This window comes from Sinocyclocheilus grahami, unplaced genomic scaffold (genome assembly GCF_001515645.1).
Source record: "Sinocyclocheilus grahami isolate Dianchi unplaced genomic scaffold, SAMN03320097.WGS_v1.1 scaffold630.1, whole genome shotgun sequence".
Classification (NCBI taxonomy): Eukaryota; Metazoa; Chordata; class Actinopteri; order Cypriniformes; family Cyprinidae; genus Sinocyclocheilus; species Sinocyclocheilus grahami.
Genome location: NW_015505809.1, coordinates 262,949 through 284,216, shown reverse-complemented (window position 1 = coordinate 284,216; position 21,268 = coordinate 262,949). Strand labels below are relative to the sequence as shown.

General features: G+C 38.3%; 3 protein-coding genes and 1 pseudogene across 3 annotated transcripts; all 4 read right to left on the bottom strand.

The window, feature by feature from the left end:
- Positions 1 to 4,937: 4,937 nt before the first annotated feature.
- On the bottom strand, positions 4,938 to 9,041 carry LOC107558044 (UDP-glucuronosyltransferase-like). Its single transcript, XM_016241652.1, has 6 exons — positions 7,900 to 9,041; positions 6,852 to 6,983; positions 6,557 to 6,644; positions 6,144 to 6,363; positions 5,518 to 5,816; positions 4,938 to 5,157 (listed from the first exon to the last, which is right to left on the bottom strand). Exons 1-5 carry the CDS (start codon positions 8,800 to 8,802, stop codon positions 5,537 to 5,539), a joined length of 1,623 nt encoding a protein of 540 aa, XP_016097138.1. The 5' UTR covers positions 8,803 to 9,041; the 3' UTR covers positions 4,938 to 5,157; positions 5,518 to 5,536.
- A 2,207-nt stretch (positions 9,042 to 11,248) lies between these two features.
- On the bottom strand, positions 11,249 to 12,937 carry LOC107558045 (UDP-glucuronosyltransferase 1-5 pseudogene; annotated as a pseudogene).
- Positions 12,938 to 13,382: 445 nt separating this feature from the next.
- Positions 13,383 to 14,838, bottom strand: LOC107558046 (UDP-glucuronosyltransferase 1-6-like). The gene is made up of 2 exons (XM_016241653.1): positions 14,696 to 14,838; positions 13,383 to 14,171 (listed from the first exon to the last, which is right to left on the bottom strand). The coding sequence occupies exons 1-2, from the start codon at positions 14,819 to 14,821 to the stop codon at positions 13,383 to 13,385; spliced, it is 915 nt and encodes a 304-aa protein (XP_016097139.1). The 5' UTR covers positions 14,822 to 14,838.
- Positions 14,839 to 16,741: 1,903 nt separating this feature from the next.
- On the bottom strand, positions 16,742 to 17,329 carry LOC107558037 (UDP-glucuronosyltransferase 1-1-like). The gene has a single exon (XM_016241643.1). The coding sequence runs from the start codon at positions 17,327 to 17,329 to the stop codon at positions 16,742 to 16,744; it is 588 nt and encodes a 195-aa protein (XP_016097129.1).
- Positions 17,330 to 21,268: the final 3,939 nt, after the last annotated feature.

Sequence of the window (21,268 nt, the reverse complement as noted above, 5' to 3'; positions counted from 1 at the left end):
GCAAAAGCACTTTATTTGGCCTTCCGAAAGTAGATGCATTTAGGAATCTTTAAGATGACTTACAACAGAACAGCAATGCATTTTATGGATGACCGTTTCGTGAACCTAGGAGAGGAGGTAATTCTGACTTTGCTATGACAATCTGGCGCTTCTGAATCCGCTACTGTTTTGTTATTAGTTTAAGTATTTGCTATTGACCGTTCAAATGCAGAGTTTTGCGCATCGTGTGTGTGAGAGAGAGAGAGCGAGGCGAGGGGGGGAGGGGTGGGGACGTCACATCACAGTGGAGTCAGCTGTCTTAACCGTGGCTTGTGTACTGCAAACACATACCAGCTTCCAAATTGTGCTCTTTTAAACGTTTCTTTTTAAAAAGTGAAGCCTGAGCTTGAAGATAAAAATCAAAGAGCATTAAAATACTGGCCTATCAACATGTATACTTATAGGGATAGAAGCATTTTTGATCAGGTAATCTTCCAAATTGTGATAATGTTTGGCATGATTGGTTATTCAATTTACAATCCAAAACCTTGCATGGCTCACAGTTTCCAACACTGAGACTTCCCTCTGTAGGAACAGCAAGGCAACTGCATTAGATTTAGAGTGAAATTGTACACTGCTAATGGAATTACTGTGAGCAATTACTGTTGAGAATTCCCAGGTGGTCACATGACCTAGCCAGCCATGGGTGAAGCCAAGTCTCCTCAGGTGCACTGAATCATTATTTAGCTGCCATTGTTAGGTGTGTGTGGGCAACATGCAGCTGAAGCTGTCATTCTTTTCCGTTCTCCTCAAAGAGAGCTTCTTGTAGAGTTGATGTGTTCCTGACTTTGTAAGTTTGTTCCTTTTGGTAGTTTTAAATATATAACGTTAGAATACAGCAACAAAATGAAAGTAAAACAGCCAGCAGGTGGCGGCAAGTATCTTTAGACATTAAATCATTCATTCAAACGGCAGATTCATTCAGTGAAGAATAAAGTGAATCATTCAATATGAAAGACTGCTGTGTTGCTTATAGGACACTGTTCTGCTGTGGCTTTGTTTGGAATCTTCATCAAAATAGTGCAAAATTAGTAAATATTTACAATATTAAACTCACTCAAAATGTACCTCTTGTTATACTGATTTTATACTACAGTTCAATAAAGATTTTCAGTGGAGCTGATAGCCGGGGAAAACACTCTTCCTCGTGACATTGCTTAATGTAATTTTATAATCTCAGAGTAACACAAAATGTACTAAATCTTACAAAACCATCAACCTTGTCAATTACATACTGTACATGAAAGAAAAAGCTGCAAAGCTGTTTACAAAAAAACAATACATGATAAAAAATAAGCAAAATATTGCCTACAGACAGTTAACAATTACGAGCAATACAGCAAACTAAACAATTGTGACTGGGATGTATTACTCTTACTCATATCATCCTCTCCTAACAGTAATAACCATAAGATTTATTATCAGTCAGGTAAAGGCGAGCCAGGCACATCAGTGACTTTGCGAGGCCGGTGCATATTGTGGCTGCTCCCTTTTGCGATGTGGCCATAGGCGAATAAATACAGGTGAATATAACCACAATGGATCGCCAGGTAGGCCTACAGCAGTGACAGACACCCCTTGTCCAAATACCCACACTTGCAGTCTTGACCACTTGAGAGCGCGTGCGTGCGACTGTCCCAGGTCTTAAAAATACCAAAGCGCAGTGCCCTTAACACACACTAAACCCACACTATCTCGAATACCGCGCCGGAGCGCTATTTGAGGGTTAGTGTATCCCATCATGCATCATGTTCTGGAAATAAATTGTGAGACTTTTTGCCAAGGTCACGGAAACCTTTCCAATGTAAGTTAAATATTATTCATAATAAGATATTACATATAATTTGGTAGTAAAACAAAGTGCCACACATTTTATTGCTGCAAAGATTAGTATATTTATTTTTGTACAACATTTGCAACTGCTTTTTATCACTTAATTAAATTGTGTCATCTATAGGGACATTTAGGACTATATAGACATTTAGAAGTTGATTTTAAAATGCAAAGTATTGAAAATAATAATAAAACTCTGTAAACACTTTGCGTTTTTACAACACTATAAGTGTGTCCCATCAGGCAATGTAAAGTTGTACACACACTTGTGGTCTTCATGCTCACTTGAACACTTGGGCCAAATACAGCAAATATGTCATATAAGTGGTCAAGTGCAAAGACCACAAGTGTGTGTATTTGGACAAGGCAACAGACACATATAACCGTGTCCTGTATGGAAAGATGTTTCCCAGCTGACAGTTATCCATTATCACCTGTGCAAGTGAACAACACTGAGCATCAGCAGTTAATGAGGCACATTGGAGTGACGTCAACGCCCCTCTTCGACTGATTGGCTAGAGGAGGAGCTGTCAATCAAGAACTAGTGGACCAATGATGATGCTTAAACACACCCTGATTTACATGAAACTCTAACCGCAACATTTGGAAAAGCAAAACAGCATAAGCATACAAAAAATTTAAATATGAGCAGAAAATGTCTGAGAGCAGAAAAAACTGAGAAATATAAACAAGGACAATTTGATTTTGTGCGCAAGTCAGATAATTTTGCATTAATATTTCAATTTTGTGCAATATGATTTTAAAATAGTTTTGATTCATGCTTACTTTTTAAAAATGCGTTATTAATTTTTCTGATTTACACTTATTTTTCTATCCGTGACCATTGTTTGCTATATACTGAAAACTTTGCTTTCATTTTGAAATCTTGTGCAATATATTTTTACTTGCGTTTTTAAATTTTGTTTTCACGTACCCACACTTGCAGTCTTGACCACTTGAGAGCGCGTGCGTGCGACTGTCCCAGGTCTTAAAAATACCAAAGCGCAGTGCCCTTAACACACACTAAACCCACACTATCTCGAATACCGCGCCGGAGCGCTATTTGAGGGTTAGTGTATCCCATCATGCATCATGTTCTGGAAATAAATTGTGAGACTTTTTGCCAAGGTCACGGAAACCTTTCCAATGTAAGTTAAATATTATTCATAATAAGATATTACATATAATTTGGTAGTAAAACAAAGTGCCACACATTTTATTGCTGCAAAGATTAGTATATTTATTTTTGTACAACATTTGCAACTGCTTTTTATCACTTAATTAAATTGTGTCATCTATAGGGACATTTAGGACTATATAGACATTTAGAAGTTGATTTTAAAATGCAAAGTATTGAAAATAATAATAAAACTCTGTAAACACTTTGCGTTTTTACAACACTATAAGTGTGTCCCATCAGGCAATGTAAAGTTGTACACACACTTGTGGTCTTCATGCTCACTTGAACACTTGGGCCAAATACAGCAAATATGTCATATAAGTGGTCAAGTGCAAAGACCACAAGTGTGTGTATTTGGACAAGGCAACAGACACATATAACCGTGTCCTGTATGGAAAGATGTTTCCCAGCTGACAGTTATCCATTATCACCTGTGCAAGTGAACAACACTGAGCATCAGCAGTTAATGAGGCACATTGGAGTGACGTCAACGCCCCTCTTCGACTGATTGGCTAGAGGAGGAGCTGTCAATCAAGAACTAGTGGACCAATGATGATGCTTAAACACACCCTGATTTACATGAAACTCTAACCGCAACATTTGGAAAAGCAAGCGCAGAAAACAGCATAAGCATACAAAAAATTAAAATATGAGCAGAAAATGTCTGAGAGCAGAAAAAACTGAGAAATATAAACAAGGACAATTTGATTTTGTGCGCAAGTCAGATAATTTTGCATTAATATTTCAATTTTGTGCAATATGATTTTAAAATAGTTTTGATTCATGCTTACTTTTTAAAAATGCGTTATTAATTTTTCTGATTTACACTTATTTTTCTATCCGTGACCATTGTTTGCTATATACTGAAAACTTTGCTTTCATTTTGAAATCTTGTGCAATATATTTTTACTTGCGTTTTTAAATTTTGTTTTCACGCTTATTTTTTTTTATCCGTGACTGCAATACTTTAGACGGGAATCTGATCCCATAGTAGGGCCCTATGAAATCAGTTTTATTGTTCACTAATTAAGTTTTTTTTCCAGGTTTTTATTTTTCTGGATGGTTATATTAAATTTGAATCAAAAAGCATGTCTACTTAACTGAAATCATTAAACTTGTTTAACAACAGTTTATTAAAATTAAAGAAAAATTACATTCTTAGGGCCCATATTCTGTGCTTTCCATTTAAATTATCTGTATTCCATTTTAATGGTTTAATCAAAAACATATCTAATTAATTGAATTCATAAAAACAACTTAATTTATTAATTTGTATACAATAGGGGTGTAACGGTACACAAACATGACAGTTCGGTACGTACCTCAGTTTTAATGTCACGATTCAGTACAGTTTCGGTACAGCAGGGAGAAAAACTAAACATAAAATTCTTTACTGAACAAATTGCTCTTTCTTTAAATAAATTCCGTTATAATTCAAATTTTCTTCAGGATAAAAATCTACCTCATCTTATGCTCTAAACCAGGGGTGGGCAAACTTGGCCCTTCCAGACCACTTTCCTTCAGGTTAGCTCCAACCCTAATCAAACACACCTGAACCAGCTAATCATTGTCTTCAAGACTAGAAGGCTACAGGAAGGTGAGTCATATCAGGGTTGAATCAAATATCTGCAGGAAAGTGGCCTGGAAGGGCCAAGTTTACCCATCACTGATCTAAACTATAGGGAGCTCTTTTACATCACTATAAGGTTATAGTTAACAACAGAGCCCAAACTTAAATTTAATTACTATTTATACAACAATAGGGCCTTATGAATTTTTTTTTAAATTATTTTTATTTATTTATTTTTTAGAATTCTGTGTTGTGTATTTAAATTTTTTTCTGGTAATCAAATGATGGCAAAAACATTAATCAATCTTTTGTTCCAATGAAATTAAATAAACCCTATAATTTTGTACATTCAAAGTGCTACACAACAGAAGTTTACTGTATAACGAGGAATGTCAAGGAATTTGTCCAAATTTGAATGAATAAATCAAATGCATGTCAGTATACTTCAATCAGACTGCATTATGGACTAGTGTATGTGAATACTAAATGGCAAAAAATACTATTTACTCGGGAAATTCATAGGGCCCTACATTTGCTACAAGAAGCACGTTCAACGTGGACGCACAGATGGTTGTCGTGGTAATGAACATCAAGGCATCCACTTCTGCGTCCGCACTGAACACGCATCTCATATATGAAAAAGTATTTTAAGGGGCCCTTGGCTTTTGGGGGCCCAAGGCGGTCACCTACCTTTGCCTAAGTGACCTGTCCTGCAGAGTTTAGCATCAACCCTAATCAAACACACCTGAACCAGTTAATCAAGGTCTTACTAGGTACTTGAAACTTCCAGGCAGGTGTGTTGAGGCAAGTCGAAGCTAAACTCTGCAGGACACCGGCCCTCCAGGACCAAGTTTGGTGACCCCTGCTCTAAACAATCACCCCACGAAAAAAGAACAAAAATTGTCTTAATATATCTACTCCTTCTTCTTTTTCTGAGTTTTCTTGAAGAATTTCCTGAAACAGAACATGCAGCTTTTGACAGTCACAAAAATAACAGTCACTAGAATGAGAATGAGAAAGCCAATGACATCCAGAGAATGATACTGAATCCAGTTCAGCTCGTGGGCTGCAGGTCTGAGATGCGCTGCCCCTTTGTGTCTCATAACAAACTCCGTCCAGAACACAGCCAGGTCCAGAGGCTCAATGAGACGGTCTCTATGAATAGCTGAAAGCTCTGTCATCTTCTCCTTGTAGCTGTGGAGTCAAAGATGGAGTAATTATGTTTACATTTTGTGGTAGGTATACAAAAGGACTGCAGTCTTTACAATAATCTACACACTGAAAACATTTTGGTGGATGATATACTTAGAAACGATTCTCACTCAGAAATTGCTAGTAAATTTCACATATAATTTTTATTTATATAATACATAGGCTACTCCAATATTCTTTTATACAACTTTGAAAAGTCATTTTTACAGTCTAATATTCCACTCTGAGTTCAATACTATTTCATGAATATAAATTGATTAGTGCATAAATTGATTTCATGCAGAGGCTGAACATTTTTCTTATGTTTACCTTTTGTCATTGATGACTTTTCTCAATGCAACCAGTAGTTTTTCTGAGGTCAGATCATAGATACTCAGGGTTTCTGCAACTCCTCGAGACACTAAGCGATGAACGTTATCCCCTTGGTCTCCAAACAGAGGAAGCATCACCATTGGCACCCCATGACAGATTCCTTCATAGATTCCATGTGATCCACCATGTGTAATAAAAGCCTTAACCTTAGGATGGCCTACAATGTAAAGGAAAACACATTCAGTGTATTAGTGTGTTAGCAGTTGATTTTGTAGTCAATTATAATATGGCATGATAATTCAAACATCATGTATTCGTTGACTCTTTTCAGCAATGCCAAAAACATCTCATTTCTATAAATAAAATGTCTCCCAGGAGGGTTAGAGGGTCAAAGGAGAATATACACATACCCAAGAGATCATTTTGTGGCAGCCACTTCATCAGTTTGACATTCTTTGGAGCATTTTCAGGGACTGGTCCAGTGTACCTCCATAGCACCTACAAATAAAAAAAAAATCATGAAGGTTAATAATATGCAGCCATGCAGTCCTAAACATATGATGACATGCATTAACTTGCGGAACATTATTTTTGTTTCACAAAAATATATGGCTGGCCTTACTTTGACCCAACTTGACCCTTACTCAAACACGATCATCATAATGTAACATTCAAGTTTGCATTTCAAAATCAATCCTCACTTACCCTCTGAGGTATCTGCCTAAAAGCCTCAAAGAACTCTCTGGCTTTGGCCTCGGGTAACTGTGACACCATGGAGCCAAGAGTGAAGACCACAAACCCATGCTCTCCAGAACCATTCACAAACTCCTCCAGCTCCTGCACAGAGAACAGATGTCAGCACTGAACACCGGTATCATGTTCTAAGGACATAATGGAGCAAGCTTTCACTGTAAACTCCCCTTTTCCTTCCTTCCTTTTTTTGTTTTGCTCACACAGATACCCACATGAACTTGCATATTCAAACTCGTTCAAAAGCAGCATACTCCAACAATTAGCAAATGCTTTTCTTTGACCTAACACTCAGAGTTCAATTGTTTTAGTTATTAGATATACCTCTTGGTAAAATAATAATTAGCTCTCTTTTCCTTAACAGTGCACAACATTACAAAAAGCTTTTCCCCTGGTGCTTCATGCTGTAAACACATAGGGGCACCTCACTTCCTCTTAAAGATTATAGTCGAAAGTTGAAAAGGAAGAAAAAACCTTTTCCTGCAATTAAATTCATGCTGCTTTAGAAAATCATGCACAATATCTAAACTCTTAAACTGACTCTCCAAGAGTTACAATGTTTAATGGAATTTTACACATATTCAGAAGTACAGACTATGGCCATAGTGGACTGCAATTAGATATTTAAACATTGTTCATGATTGTGTAGGTTGGCACTCTTCAACAATGTCAGTATAGACAAGCTCTGAGTAACTGTAACTGTTTAATGAACATCATGTGATGTAACATCTCTTCAAATGTAGGCTACAGAGTACATCACATGTTCTAATATCAACATGGATTATGTAATCTTGACCTGGACCAACAGCTTCTAATTTGACCAACAGCTCTAATAATAATCATGGATAATATTTTAAATAAATGTCTAAATAGCCTACTGCAAATATGGCCTAAAAGCTTTAACTGCTCGAAGTATTAAACTGATGAATTTGCATAAATAAATGCTATAAATTTCAGTCAACCAGTGAACAACTGAGAATGACTGTGTTCATTAACATCTTACCTTTGTCAGTGGACCCTTCTTAGCACAGTTGATGCCCCCTATTTGGACCATGTTTGGCATTTGTGGTTTGGGGAATTCAAAGGTAAAGTCGTATCTAAAAAGCCAGACTGCACCGTGACTTAATAGCTCTTTGTATGTAGTGTCCTTCTGCAGATATCTACTGGCCAGTTCATCAGTGCCAGCAAACAGCTTGCGGCAAAGGAAAGCTTCAAAAACTGTCATAAGCGTGTTTTCTACTCTTTGATGGAAAGTCATCTTATCCGAGAAACCAGTGAAGAAGCGTGGGACAAAAGATGGAGGTGAGGGGCACTGGGTGGCTGCCTCATCAAGCAAACAGGGAATCAATCGCAGGAAGTAAACGGAGGGAATCGAGAACGAATCGGCAATGATTGTGCCACAGGGCAGGAAAGGATCAGTGAGCACAACATCAAATCCTGTTTCGCTAAGACTCTTCATCAGGGACTCGTCATACAGCAGCCCTTCACAGGCTTTCACCTGCATATTCAAGAACTGAATCAGGTTCCCTACATTCTCAACAATATCAGTCAATTTTGGAGGCTTCTCAAATGCATTCTTCTCTATGTTGTCCAAGTTGTCCTTCAGATCAGCAAGGGTGTACGGCACACGAAAAGACTTAGTGGTGTAATTACCAGACTTCCCAATCAGAACACTGGTTTCAGGGACCAGGACTACCATCTCATGTCCCCTCCGAGAAAGCTCTTCCACCAGGATCTTCATGCTCAACCAGTGGCTGCCATCCACTGGCACGACAAGCACCTTTCCAGCCTGCACGGGCTCCGAGGAGAACAAGCATAGCAAAGCTAGAAGCCCCAGAGCGGGAACAGTCAGTGCTCTCACCATCCTTCTAACATTCATACAGCAGACTACAGAAATATGATACATTTAAGAGGGCTGGCAATGTTTTCAAAAGAGGTGGGGCCTCAAAACTAGACAAAAGGGGAGTGAGTTTTGAATGGTCACTGGCATGATTTAAATGAACCAATGAACTCAAAGACTTTTACTCTCTGACATGATATCATTGCAATGCAGTTTAAAGTCTGACAAGTGGGTTAAATGTAGTCCTGAGTTAATTATTTCAAGAGCATACAAGCATATAAGAACTGTCATAGGAGTTATCTAGAGACAATGGTGTAGATTAATATACTAATGGTAAAAGGTTTTTCAATAAATATCATGATTTTGGGGAGCTGTGCAACATGAACCTGAGATAAAGTAATTCTATTAAACTTTCTGACCTTGACACACTGTCATGAGGGTCTGCCGGAGTCATCTCTATGATGTCATGTGTTTTATCTTTACCTTTGTCAGAGTTTGTTAGAGGTTTAAGTTATTGCTTTTATCTGTACCTTTTGACACGTATAGTGGCATGCTACTTTCAAAACAATTCTGCAAGTCACAATGGTTTGGCAGTAGGATTACCTTACATATTGTGCAATCTCAGTGATTATTCACAGCTCCTCCCTATACACATGGGAACACATGGCAGTCACACAAAAACATGAACAAATGTTTTTACAAATACGAGGGCTGAGGTGGTCAAAAGCACTCCAGTCTGAATGAAAGAAAGTGCTGAGAGAAAGATTACAGAGCACATGTTTTTACACATGAGGACCTGTTCACTAGTGATGTTACACTCAACACAGAAGCTCCGAAGCTTGTATAAAAAACAACACAATTCACACCAAAGGAGATGGTCCTCACTGCAGAACACAAGATCCAGGGGGGCGTGGTTGGATCCAGATCCAACTCCTCCCACCTTACATATACCTAAACCTACCCGTCTCCACCCCCTGATCCCTAAACCTACCCGTCTCCACCACCTGATCCCTAAACCCACCCATCTCCACCCCTTAGATGTGGATCCAACCACGCCCCCTGGATCTTTGTTCTGCAGTAAGGGGCTACTGGACCAAAGCACTATATCAGAGCTTGATTCGTTTTGCCAAAAGCACGTGGTCTATGACATTTGAAACTTCGTTCGTCTGAAAACCACGTGACTGCTTCATTATCTGGTTCAAATGATGCGAACCTCAGCGCCGTTTCCTTTACATTATATTACTTTATAATGCGTTAGCATTTTTTTTTTCAATATCGTAATTATTAAGCGCAAATGAAATAAGACTGAGGCAGAGTTATAATAGACAGATAGCAGATTTAATTTATGAATTTATGTTTCATTTATTTTTCTTATTTTAGTGCCATTACAGTGTAATGGTCATTGTCAAAGTCATTCATTTGTGTCGGTGTAATGATTACACCGACACAAATGAATGACGTTGACAATGACCATTATTTATATTTAATAAAATAAAATATAGAATCAGTTGTAGAACCAGATGTGAAACCAGCGGCTGTAATGGAACACAGAAATTTGGAAGGTGTAATTCGATTTTATGACAACATAAACCGTGTTGAAAAGCTTCGAGTGATGAACCTTTTTCCAATACAATTGTGTTGAAAGCTTCACTGGTTAAGAACGCTTCACTTTGCCATCACTACTGTTCTCTACTGAATCCTTCTTGATTCATTGGCAAAAATTGCCTATTGTAAAGATTATGTTGCAATGGACAAAGGAGCTGATAATTAAAATACTGACAATGGAGGAAAAACAATATGTTGAAACCAAGTCTAAAGCAAAGAAATGTGTTTGACAGTCTAACATGGTCTAACATGATGAGTCTTCATACTTTCATGATGCTGGTGGAAAAAGTCAGATATTTACCAGTGGCTCTAGCAGGTCTAAAAGCTTTTATAACTACAACAAATTAAATGTACTTTTCAGTGTTGTCATGAATATGCATAGATACTTGCTGCTATCATAAAGTACAGATTCAGAATGTGTACATACCATACTTAACATCAAATCTAGTATCTATCTCCTTTTCTCTGGTTATAAAAAAAATTGTATATATGAAAGATGAAAGAATGTGGCTATTTCTATATACTTTAGTGTCACCTACTGGCGCATCTAAGCAATCTGCAGAGAGTCTTACTGAAAAATCCCCACCATTAATGCACAGACAAGCGCAATTGTACAAAAGTGAAAGGTCTCAGTGCTTTTGGACTAAATTGCTGAATTTGAAATATCGTACAACTCTTACTATTTCTGCTATATAAAGATATAGCAGCAGCAAAAGTAAGAGTATAGTAAGAGTATAATACTACTAGACACTACTAACATAGTAGGGTCCAGCGTCTGCCATCTATAGGCATCAGCAACAGCTTCTCAGCCATACTTGTAGTTCTTTAAGTCTTTTAAGTGTTCTTCACAGATATTATTTTGATAACCTTGCTTATCCCGTCTTACTGGAAATTTACACATTGCTGGCTCTTTTCTATTCCAGGATAACTACAGAGATTAAGAAAACAAGTTGTTGTTGTTGTTTTAATCAAATTACAGATACAGCACTTACTAGTATAGTAAGCTTATTAAGAACAAGAAGACTTGCTTGTGACAGAGGTTTAGGTTTTTGGCTAACTGTTGCTCCAATCATGTTTGGCATCACTGGACGTGGGAATTCCACAGCAAAGTCGAAACGCAAAAACCAGAGAGCTGCACGGCTCATGATCTCCATCATTGATGTTTTTCTCTGAAGTACATGTGAGGCAATCTCATCTGCACGAGCAAACATACGCCCACAAGCCATGGGCTGAAGCAGAGTCCTTACCAGGTTCAGATTTCTTTGCCAAAGATTCATGTGGTCAGTAAAGTGAGTAAAAGCTTGTGGAACATAAGAAGCTGGAGCTGGACATTGACTGGCAAGAGTATCGACACCACAAGGATGATTTATTAGCATATAAATAGCTGGAACTGAGAGATATTCACCAGCTATAGCTCCAACAGGCTCAAACGGATCTGTGAGAATTGCATCAAAGTTGTAGTCTTGCAGTTTCTTCATCAAGTCCTTGTTGAAGAGCAGACCCTCTGTGTTCCTCAAAATAAACATCGGCAATACATCCAGTGAGATGATGAATGACTGGAACTTGGCCAGGTCTGTAGAGATATCAATGCTCAGAATTGTGTTTAACTGATCTGCTAAGTTCGCTTCTAATTCAGCCTTGGTGTAGTTCACTGGATATGTCAGAGTGGTGGTTTGCTCTGAAGGACCCATACTCAGACTCACCTCTGGGATGACAACCACCACTTGGTTTCCTCTCCTCCCCAGCTCCTCTACAATAGGCTTCATCCCTAACCAGTGACTGCCATCTGATGGTATTAGCAACAGTTTCCCAGCTTCAGCTGAACTAGAAAGTAAAAGATCCAAGAGCAACCACAAGCTAGCCATTTTATCAGATGTGTGAAGGGCAGTGGCAGTTGAAAGAGATTAAGGAAGAAATACACTTCAGAGTAACCACACAGGTTAAAGTACCATCTTAAAAAAAGTGACGACAAGGTTCATAGGGGTGGCGATATTTACAGATAGTAGAATGTGCTCAGTCCAAATATGGCACTGAAGCATATGTGTCTCAATCACTAATAAATGTTTGTGGATTATTCATATTTATCCACACAAGAGAACTTCCCATGGAAAGTTTCTGCCCAATTCACAACACGTGTAGTGTTATGATTTTGTTTTTATACTTGTTCCAGTAAATTCTGAGAATTCCAAATTAGATCTTGGTTGTCCTGGCGCTGTTTAATGAACATTGTGTGATGTAACATGCCAGGGACAGTAAACGTTAAAAATGCTCTTTCAAAGAACACGCATCAGGTTCTAGTATTACTGCACATAAATTCAAGAATTCATGGCATCAAAAGGACCAGGGTATGTTGACTTAGACCTACAACTCTAACCTGTCAGGTTTAGGGCAAGGATTACATAGCAGGTAAGAGTAGAGTAGTCCACTCTAGTTTTCAGAAAATGCAGTGAATAATATTTTGCTTAGGGTCTAAATAGCCTTCTGCAAACACGCTCTAAAACCCTGAAAAACTTTTATACTGATGAATTTGCACAGAATACAAATCATCTTTCTGATTTGACCATGAAAATGCAATAGTGCTGATGTAGGAATCCAATGGTTTATTAGTACAAGTATTTTTATTTAAAGGTTAAATTGTAACTAGCAATACACATTTACAGTATGACAGCAGTGATTAAATCTAGGTTAATGTTAATTTAATAATATAATATTGATCATTGTTAATTCATTACAACTTGAAAATGTTAAAAACAGATTAGCAATAATCTAAATTATATTGCAATAATCTTGATTGACAGGTGTCTTTTATACTGATAACAAGTTCAAACAGATGCCATTAATACAGGTAACGAGTGGAGGACAGAGGAGCCTCTTCTGTATATATATATATATATATATATATATATATTCACATACATTGCATTAACTGTAAAGTCTTATCAGTAAGTGCATTACACATTTTATATAATGTCTGTGACAATGTGAAATATTTGCATTTTGTGAACCAGACAACATAGAACAACTGAGAATGACTGTGTTCATTAACATCTTACCTTTGTCAGTGGACCCTTCTTAGCACAGTTGATGCCCGCTATTTGGACCATGTTCGGCATTTGAGGTTTGGGGAATTCAAAGGTAAAGTCATACCTTAGAAGCCAGACTGCACAATTACCTAATAGCTCTTTGTATGTAGTGTCCTTCTGGAGATATCTACTGGCCAGTTCATCAAAGCTGGCAAAAAGTTGGTGGCATAGAGACTTTTCTAAAACTGTCATAAGCGTGTTTCTTACTCGCTGAGGGAAAGTCATCTTATCCGAGAAACCAGTGAACAAGCGCGGGACAAAAGACGGAGGTGAGGGACACTGGGCAGCTGCCTCATCAAGCCGACAGGGAATTCCACGCAAGAAGTAAACGGCAGGAAGTGAGAAGGAATCAGCAATGATGGTGCCACAAGGCAGGAAAGGATCAGTGAGCAAAACATCAAATCCTGTTTCTCTTAGACTCTTCATCAGGGACTCATCATACAGCAGACCTTCACAGGCTTTAACCTGCATATCTGTGAACCGCATCAGGTTCCCCAAATTTCCAAAGATATCAGTCAACTTTGGAGGGTTCTCAAATGTATTATTTTTTATGTGGTCCAGGTTAGCATTCAGTTCAGCAAGGGTGTACGGCACACGAAAAGACTTAGTGGTGTAATTGCCAGACTTCCCAATCAGAACACTGGTTTCAGGAACCAGGACTACCATCTCATGTCCCCTCTGAGAAAGCTCTTCCACCAGGATCTTCATGCTCAACCAGTGGCTGCCATCCACTGGCACGACAAGCACCTTTCCAGCCTGCACGGGCTCCGAGGAGAACAAGCATAGCAAAGCTAGAAGCCCCAGAGCGGGGCTGCCTCATCAAGCCGACAGGGAATTCCACGCAAGAAGTAAACGGCAGGAAGTGAGAAGGAATCAGCAATGATGGTGCCACAAGGCAGGAAAGGATCAGTGAGCAAAACATCAAATCCTGTTTCTCTTAGACTCTTCATCAGGGACTCATCATACAGCAGACCTTCACAGGCTTTAACCTGCATATCTGTGAACCGCATCAGGTTCCCCAAATTTCCAAAGATATCAGTCAACTTTGGAGGGTTCTCAAATGTATTATTTTTTATGTGGTCCAGGTTAGCATTCAGTTCAGCAAGGGTGTACGGCACACGAAAAGACTTAGTGGTGTAATTGCCAGATTTCCCAATCAGAACACTGGTTTCAGGAACCAGGACTACCATCTCATGTCCCCTCTGAGAAAGCTCTTCCACCAGGATCTTCATGCTCAACCAGTGGCTGCCATCCACTGGCACGACAAGCACCTTTCCAGCCTGCACGGGCTCCGAGGAGAACAAGCATAGCAAAGCTAGAAGCCCCAGAGCGGGAACAGTCAGTGCTCTCACCATCCTTCTAACATTCATACAGCAGACAACAGAAATATGATACATTTAAGAGGGCTGGCAATGTTTTCAAAAGAGGAGGGACCTCAGAACTAGACAAAAGGGGAGATAGTGTTGATATCACTTGATGACCCTGCACTGCAGTTTAAAGTCTGACAAGTGGGTTAAATGCAACTCTGGGTTAATGGTTTCAGGAGATTACTACTGTCATGGGACTTATCTAGAGATAGCTTTATTCATACAAAGGTAAATAGGACCAAATGTCTGCAACAGGTTAATCATGCTTTTGGGGAATTGCACCACATGAACCAAACTAACTTGCCTTTTTATAAAAAGGTAAGCTTATCTGATATTTAGAGGGTCTGCAGGGGTCGTCTTATAGAGAAGAACTTCCGTTTTGTGATGACTTGAATATAACCCTTTTCTTAATTTTTTTTTTATTCTTTTCATTTTTCATTATGATACAGTACAGTTGTATCATCCTGACATTTTTTGACTTTATGCCTCCAAAAAATATCAAAATGAACTCAAAAACTTAAAACATTGCAAGGTACATTTAAAGTCACTGTATGTATGAATTGCATTTTAACTGAATAAATTAAATAAATCAATAAAAATAAGTAAATTATGTAATTTTAACAAACTACACCAAGTATTCCATTCCAACGGTTGTTTCCCTCACAAATTTTTATAAAACCATAAATCATTCTAGAATTTAAGGGGGCAGTTTGACATACTGCACATAGTGGCATGCTACTCTCAAAACAATTCTGCAAGTCACAATGGATTGCCAGTAGTAGGACTGCCTCACATCTCCGGCAAATTTAGTGATTATTCCCAGCTCCTCACTATATACATGGGAACACAAGGCAGTCACACAAAAACATTAACTCTCACATAGGAGAGGTCTGTGTCATGAGGGGCTTAGCAGCCAAATGCACACTACTCAGAGTAAAAGAAAGTGCTGAGAGAAAGATTACAGAGTACATTCTTTTATAATTAAAACACCTACAATCTCACAAACCACTTTTATGATGCAGGTGTAAACAGTCAGATATTTACCAACGGCTTTAGCACATTCTCTTAAAATGTACTTACATATGTACTGTTAAAGGTTGTCATAAATACTCAAAGATCCTTTGCTAGCAGTACAGAATGCATCCACACCCTATGTTTTATGCATAAACACACCCAAACATTTCCATATAAGAGCTTTCCGACCTTTAGCCTCTCTCTGCAAACATGATGCTATCTAAATACGCGCTCTCGATTGGAGCACTCACAGCCAAGTTGTGCCTCTCAAAACAAGAAGCACCTTTATTTACCCTGTTGTAGGTGCTTGTAGTTTGGACCTCTCATTAACCAGCTGTACATATATTAGAGATGCCTTCTCAATCTAAAATTGAACTGATCGGTGTGACTGACATCCCATCCGGTTCAATACGCGCTTGCCAATTGCGGGTTTTTTTGGTTTTGCGTAAAATAACTTGGCCCTGTGTGTATGTGCCTGTGAGTCCGCACGCTGAGATGAGGAAACGCCTCCCCGCTGTGCATCTGAACAAGCAACACACGGCAAACATCTTCACTGTGGCAGTGACTGCCATCTGATGGTATAACCAACAGTTTCCCAGTTTGAGCTGAACCCAAGAAGAAGAGACTCAGAAGCAACCGCAGGCCAGTCATTTTATCACTGGTGTATATATATATATATATATATATAAAATCTCTTAAATTAAAAAAAGAGAGAAAAAGCCCTGCAGATTTATCATGAAAAGACCTAATGAGAGTTTTTTCCCCCAGTTGCATATAGAGGTCATATAGAGATTTTTATTATTAAAAAGGGTCTTTTTAAAGTGTTTTTAATTTTAACCTAGGATACTAGCAAGTTCTCTTCACATTTGAAAATAATTATAGATAACAACACAGGCAAAATCAGCAGTAGTCGCAAAATAATAGCTATTAGAAGACTCAGCTGTGACAAATTGGAGCTGGAGCTGGACATTGACTGGCAAGAGCATAGGCCCCACAAGGATTGCTTGTTTGTATATAAATGGCTGGAACTGAGAGATATTCACCAACAATAGTTCCAGTAGGCTCAAATGGATTTGTGAGAATCGCATCAAAGTTGTAGTCTTGCAGCTTCTTCATCAAGTCCTTGTTGGAGAGCAAACCCTCAGTGTTATGGGTTATAAGAGCATTAAGCATATCCATAGTTTTGATGATATTCTGAAGCCTGGCTAGATCTGAAGATACATCTGCACCCATCAGAGTAGTATCACCTGCATTCACTTGCTCTAGAAGCTGGGCATTGGTGTAGGGTACTGGATATGTCAGGGTGGTGGTGTGCTGTGCTGGACCCATGCTCAAATTTGCTTCTGGGATGGCGACCACCACCTGGTTTCCTCTATGGCCAACTCCTCCACTAGAAGACCTCATGCCTGTCCAGTGGCTGCCATCTGAAGGAATTACTAATAACTTCCCAGCCTCTGCTGATCCCAGGCAAAAAAGACACCAGAGAAATACAGAAGCAGTCATTCTAACAATCCTATCATTCATAATCAGCAATAATTACAAGCAATTATGCTGAAAGTATTGGTAAGAAGCTTGGCTTGAAAGTCTGCAATACAATTTGCACTTCCCGCAGAGCCTTTTATCCTAAAAGGGGAGTTTCAACAACCAATCAAAGCTTGGGCCTGAAAAGATCACAATCTTCATCTTTCAGTGGCAAAGCAAACCCTTAGTAGCAGAGTGAGAGCCCGTCCACACGGAGACACGTTTAGCCATATAACGTTACTTAAAAACGTTGTATCGTATTGGCGTGTCGTCCAGACGGATCCGGAGTTTTGGGAGCCTGAAACCGCTATTTTTGGAAACCGGGTCCCAGAGTGAATAAATCTAAAAACGACACCCTTGCATTTTCATGCGTACAGCCAATCCGTTTATTTGTGAAACTGATATCATCACCCCAAGTCTCGACCCTAGTCAGGCACCTCTATGTCACGTAACCCCAACAACAATAACAACGGCGGACTACATGCTTGTGTTCGTGCTGCAGAATCTACTGAGCCTAGCTTTCCTAAAGAAAAAAAAAAAATGACTAAAGCAAAAATTTTGTATACAGCGCGCATGCTCCAAGTCTTCTCTTTTTGCAATTTTCTAAAAAAATGTTTGCAAAAACTTCATTTTTAGTGTTTCTCTGTGGCAGAATTATAGCACCACATACTGGTCTGGCATGTATGTTAAATCGTTTTGAGTCGGTTTCAGTGGTTTTGTGTGTACGCAAATATTTCTTGATACAACGCCGTGTTTACAGAATTTTTTTTAGAAGAAAAAAAAAAAGGTTCGGATAGGGAAAGCTCTAGCGTCGTGTGAATGTGGCCTGAGAAAAGTATCCAGATCTCATAAATGAATAAAGCTGAGTGATATTAAGCAAATATGCAGCTGTCTGTCTGTCTTTCTAAAATCAAGTAAATCGAAGATTTTTATTTTTATTTATATATTTATTTATTTTTTGAGATAACGTGCTCTGGTGAATCATTCAAAGCAAGACCAAAACATGCTGGTTCTCTTTGCAGTTGACCACAGGCAGCAGCAGAAAAATCAGCAGAAGTGGCAAAATGACAGCTATTCGAATGACTTTCTTGTAACAAAAGTATTTTATGTCTAATGCAATTAAGTTTAAACATTTTAAAGTGAGCCTTTTTGGTGCCAGTGTACACATTTTGAAACTTTTATAGAAAGAGAGAAATATTTTATAGAAAGGGTATGCTGAGATAGACTGTACACTGAGTTTGGATTTTGCATAGTTAGTGTGCTTGTTATACTATTTCAAAAAATTGTACCTTTAAGACACCAATTTATCTCCTTCCCTCACCTAATATTCTTCTTCACAGTCTTCACAATAATCAAGTTGTTTTTTCTTTTTATATTTAACAGAAAAATTGTATATAGATTCTGTTTACAAAAACCTCTTTCAGACAGAGGGGAGACTGTGAGTTGATGTGAATACTCTAGTCTAGTCAACTCTAGAAAACAAAGCACATCAACAAAGCACATTTTTGCAAAGAATATCAACCAGTTAGATTACTTATTATCTCTTATAAAATGTGCATGGCCATGTTTGCACTGCAGTGGGGACCCAAATATGGTAAATGTTTTGGAATATGGTTATCTGACAAAAGGCATGTTCTCTTCATGCTCTGATAGCACAGGTATGATGCTAGAAATAACACCTAATCCTGGTTATTTTCATGTAACATTCATTTGTAAGTTGAGTTTTTCTTGGTTGCAGCCAAAACTAAGTAAAGTAGTTTAGTAGTAGTAGTTTGAAAACTGAAAATGTTAAACTACTACTGTTAATTAAATGTATGTGATGAAAGCATCCACTAAGTTAAAAACATATAAATGTAGTTAACATCTGGTGTTTCTTACAGTACACAGTCAGGACACTGAGAAAATATTGACAAAACAGGTTGCATTAAAAACTTTAAAAGTTAGATGAGATAATGTCCACTGTCGCCTTGGTTGCCAAACACAATTCAATGTAGAAACATTTAATACTTTGACAATGTATTTAAAGTTAATTTTTGGCCAGATACCCACTTTTTATGAACAATTTTAATTTATTTATTTACTATTGAAAGAACAGTTCACATTTAAATGAACAGCACTCTAAATCATTAAAATTATTAGACACGTGGTGGCACTATTTGACACATTTATTCATTTGAACAGTAGCACTGCATTCACTGCATTGAAGTTGCACTGCCCAGTGCCCACAGTTTAACTGCATATAACTCCAGTAACCCAGACACAGAAGCAATGCTTTGCGATTCTTTATCTGAACTAAAGGGGAACAGACTCAGGAGCAACCACACATTAACCATTCAATCAGTGGTGTGAAGGACAGTGGCAGTTGAAGTGGAATGTTATGGAACGATATTCCGGACAATTTTCAAAAGGAATTGCAAATTGTATTTTCAATTGCGTTTTCAATATGTGGACGCATAAATTGTGACATAATCCAAATGCAATTGCAAATCCTGCATTAGCGTTTGCATTTTCGCTTTCGTGAACGCACAGTGACTGACAAATTTCAAATGAAAAAGCAAAGTCCATTTTTAGCTGTATTTCCCATGTCTTAGGAGTTACGAGCCTGTCATATTTAAATAGCAATATTAATTACCACGTCTGCTTTTTCACTCTCGCTGCGTCGCGCATGTAACCTGCCAAAACTCAAATGGAATCGCAATTCCTTTTGCATTTGAATTTCCAACAAAAACGCCGCTCCGAACACAGCGTCCTCCATTCGCCTGTTGTTAACGTTGTTCTTTGTTTCTGTTGTTGAACGCCGCGCACAAATGACGTCGCTGTCGACCGGCTTACGTCACTTCTTAGTACATACTCTCGGTGAGAATGCAACCCTTTAAATGGTACTGGGTACTGGCAAAATCGTCCCAGTACTTTAGTACCGTACGTTTAGTTCTGGAACTAAAGGGATGCGAAAGGGCCTATTCAAATAACGCGAACCACTTGCGCATTTTCAAGTGTCCCTCACGTCTTTGAAAATAATAAATCATAATACGAATAAATATTTGCATGTGTAGTTTTCTGCATGATCATTTTGTATTAATTCCTGGTTCACAGACACTTTAACTAACCAATCTTCTATGCTAACCTTCCGTTATTTTGATCATACAGCCTTATATTTTTTCCACAAACTTATTCACAGACTCATTTATTCATATTGTGTAATACAATGACTGACATGAAGACTTATTTATATAAACTTCATATTGTCTTTGCTTTATACAGGTTTTCATAGGACAAACTAATTTATTATCTGAAACAGTCCAAAAATGGTTGGGTCGTCTGGGATGCAAAGGCAGCTTTTTCCACCTTTTGACCACAAGATGTCGTTAGTGTGCACCGTCTCGAAAAGCTTCGAGTAATGAACCTTTTTACGATACAGTTGAGGGGAAAGCCTCGGTGCTTCGCAATTCGCAAAGCTTCATTTTTCCATCACTACTGTAAAGCACTTATGAACTTGCACAGGTTTTAATCCTAAAAGAGTTGTTGTTATAGCCAACAAAAGAAGGCAGGGCCACAAAAGAGTGTAATCCGCCGTCCATTCATCCGTGGAAAACCACACCCTCCGTTAAGTCCCGACATAGCCTACTTCAAACCAAATAAAAGCCCAACCGGAAAACTTTGCGCCGGCTGATAAACACCTTCAAACTGCCATTGTCCATGGTGATTATCATTGTTGGGGGTAACGCATTACAAGTAACGCGAGTTACGTAATCAGATTACTTTTTTCAAGTAACTAGTAAAGTAACGCATTACTTTTTAATTTACAAGAAAATATCCGAGTTACTTTTTCAAATAAGTAACGCCAGTTACTTTTTTCCCCATTTATTGATTGAATCTCTCCTGTCCCCATGTTGAGAGAAATCGGGAGTAAGATGTTACTTTAGTTCTAGAATAAATGTGAAC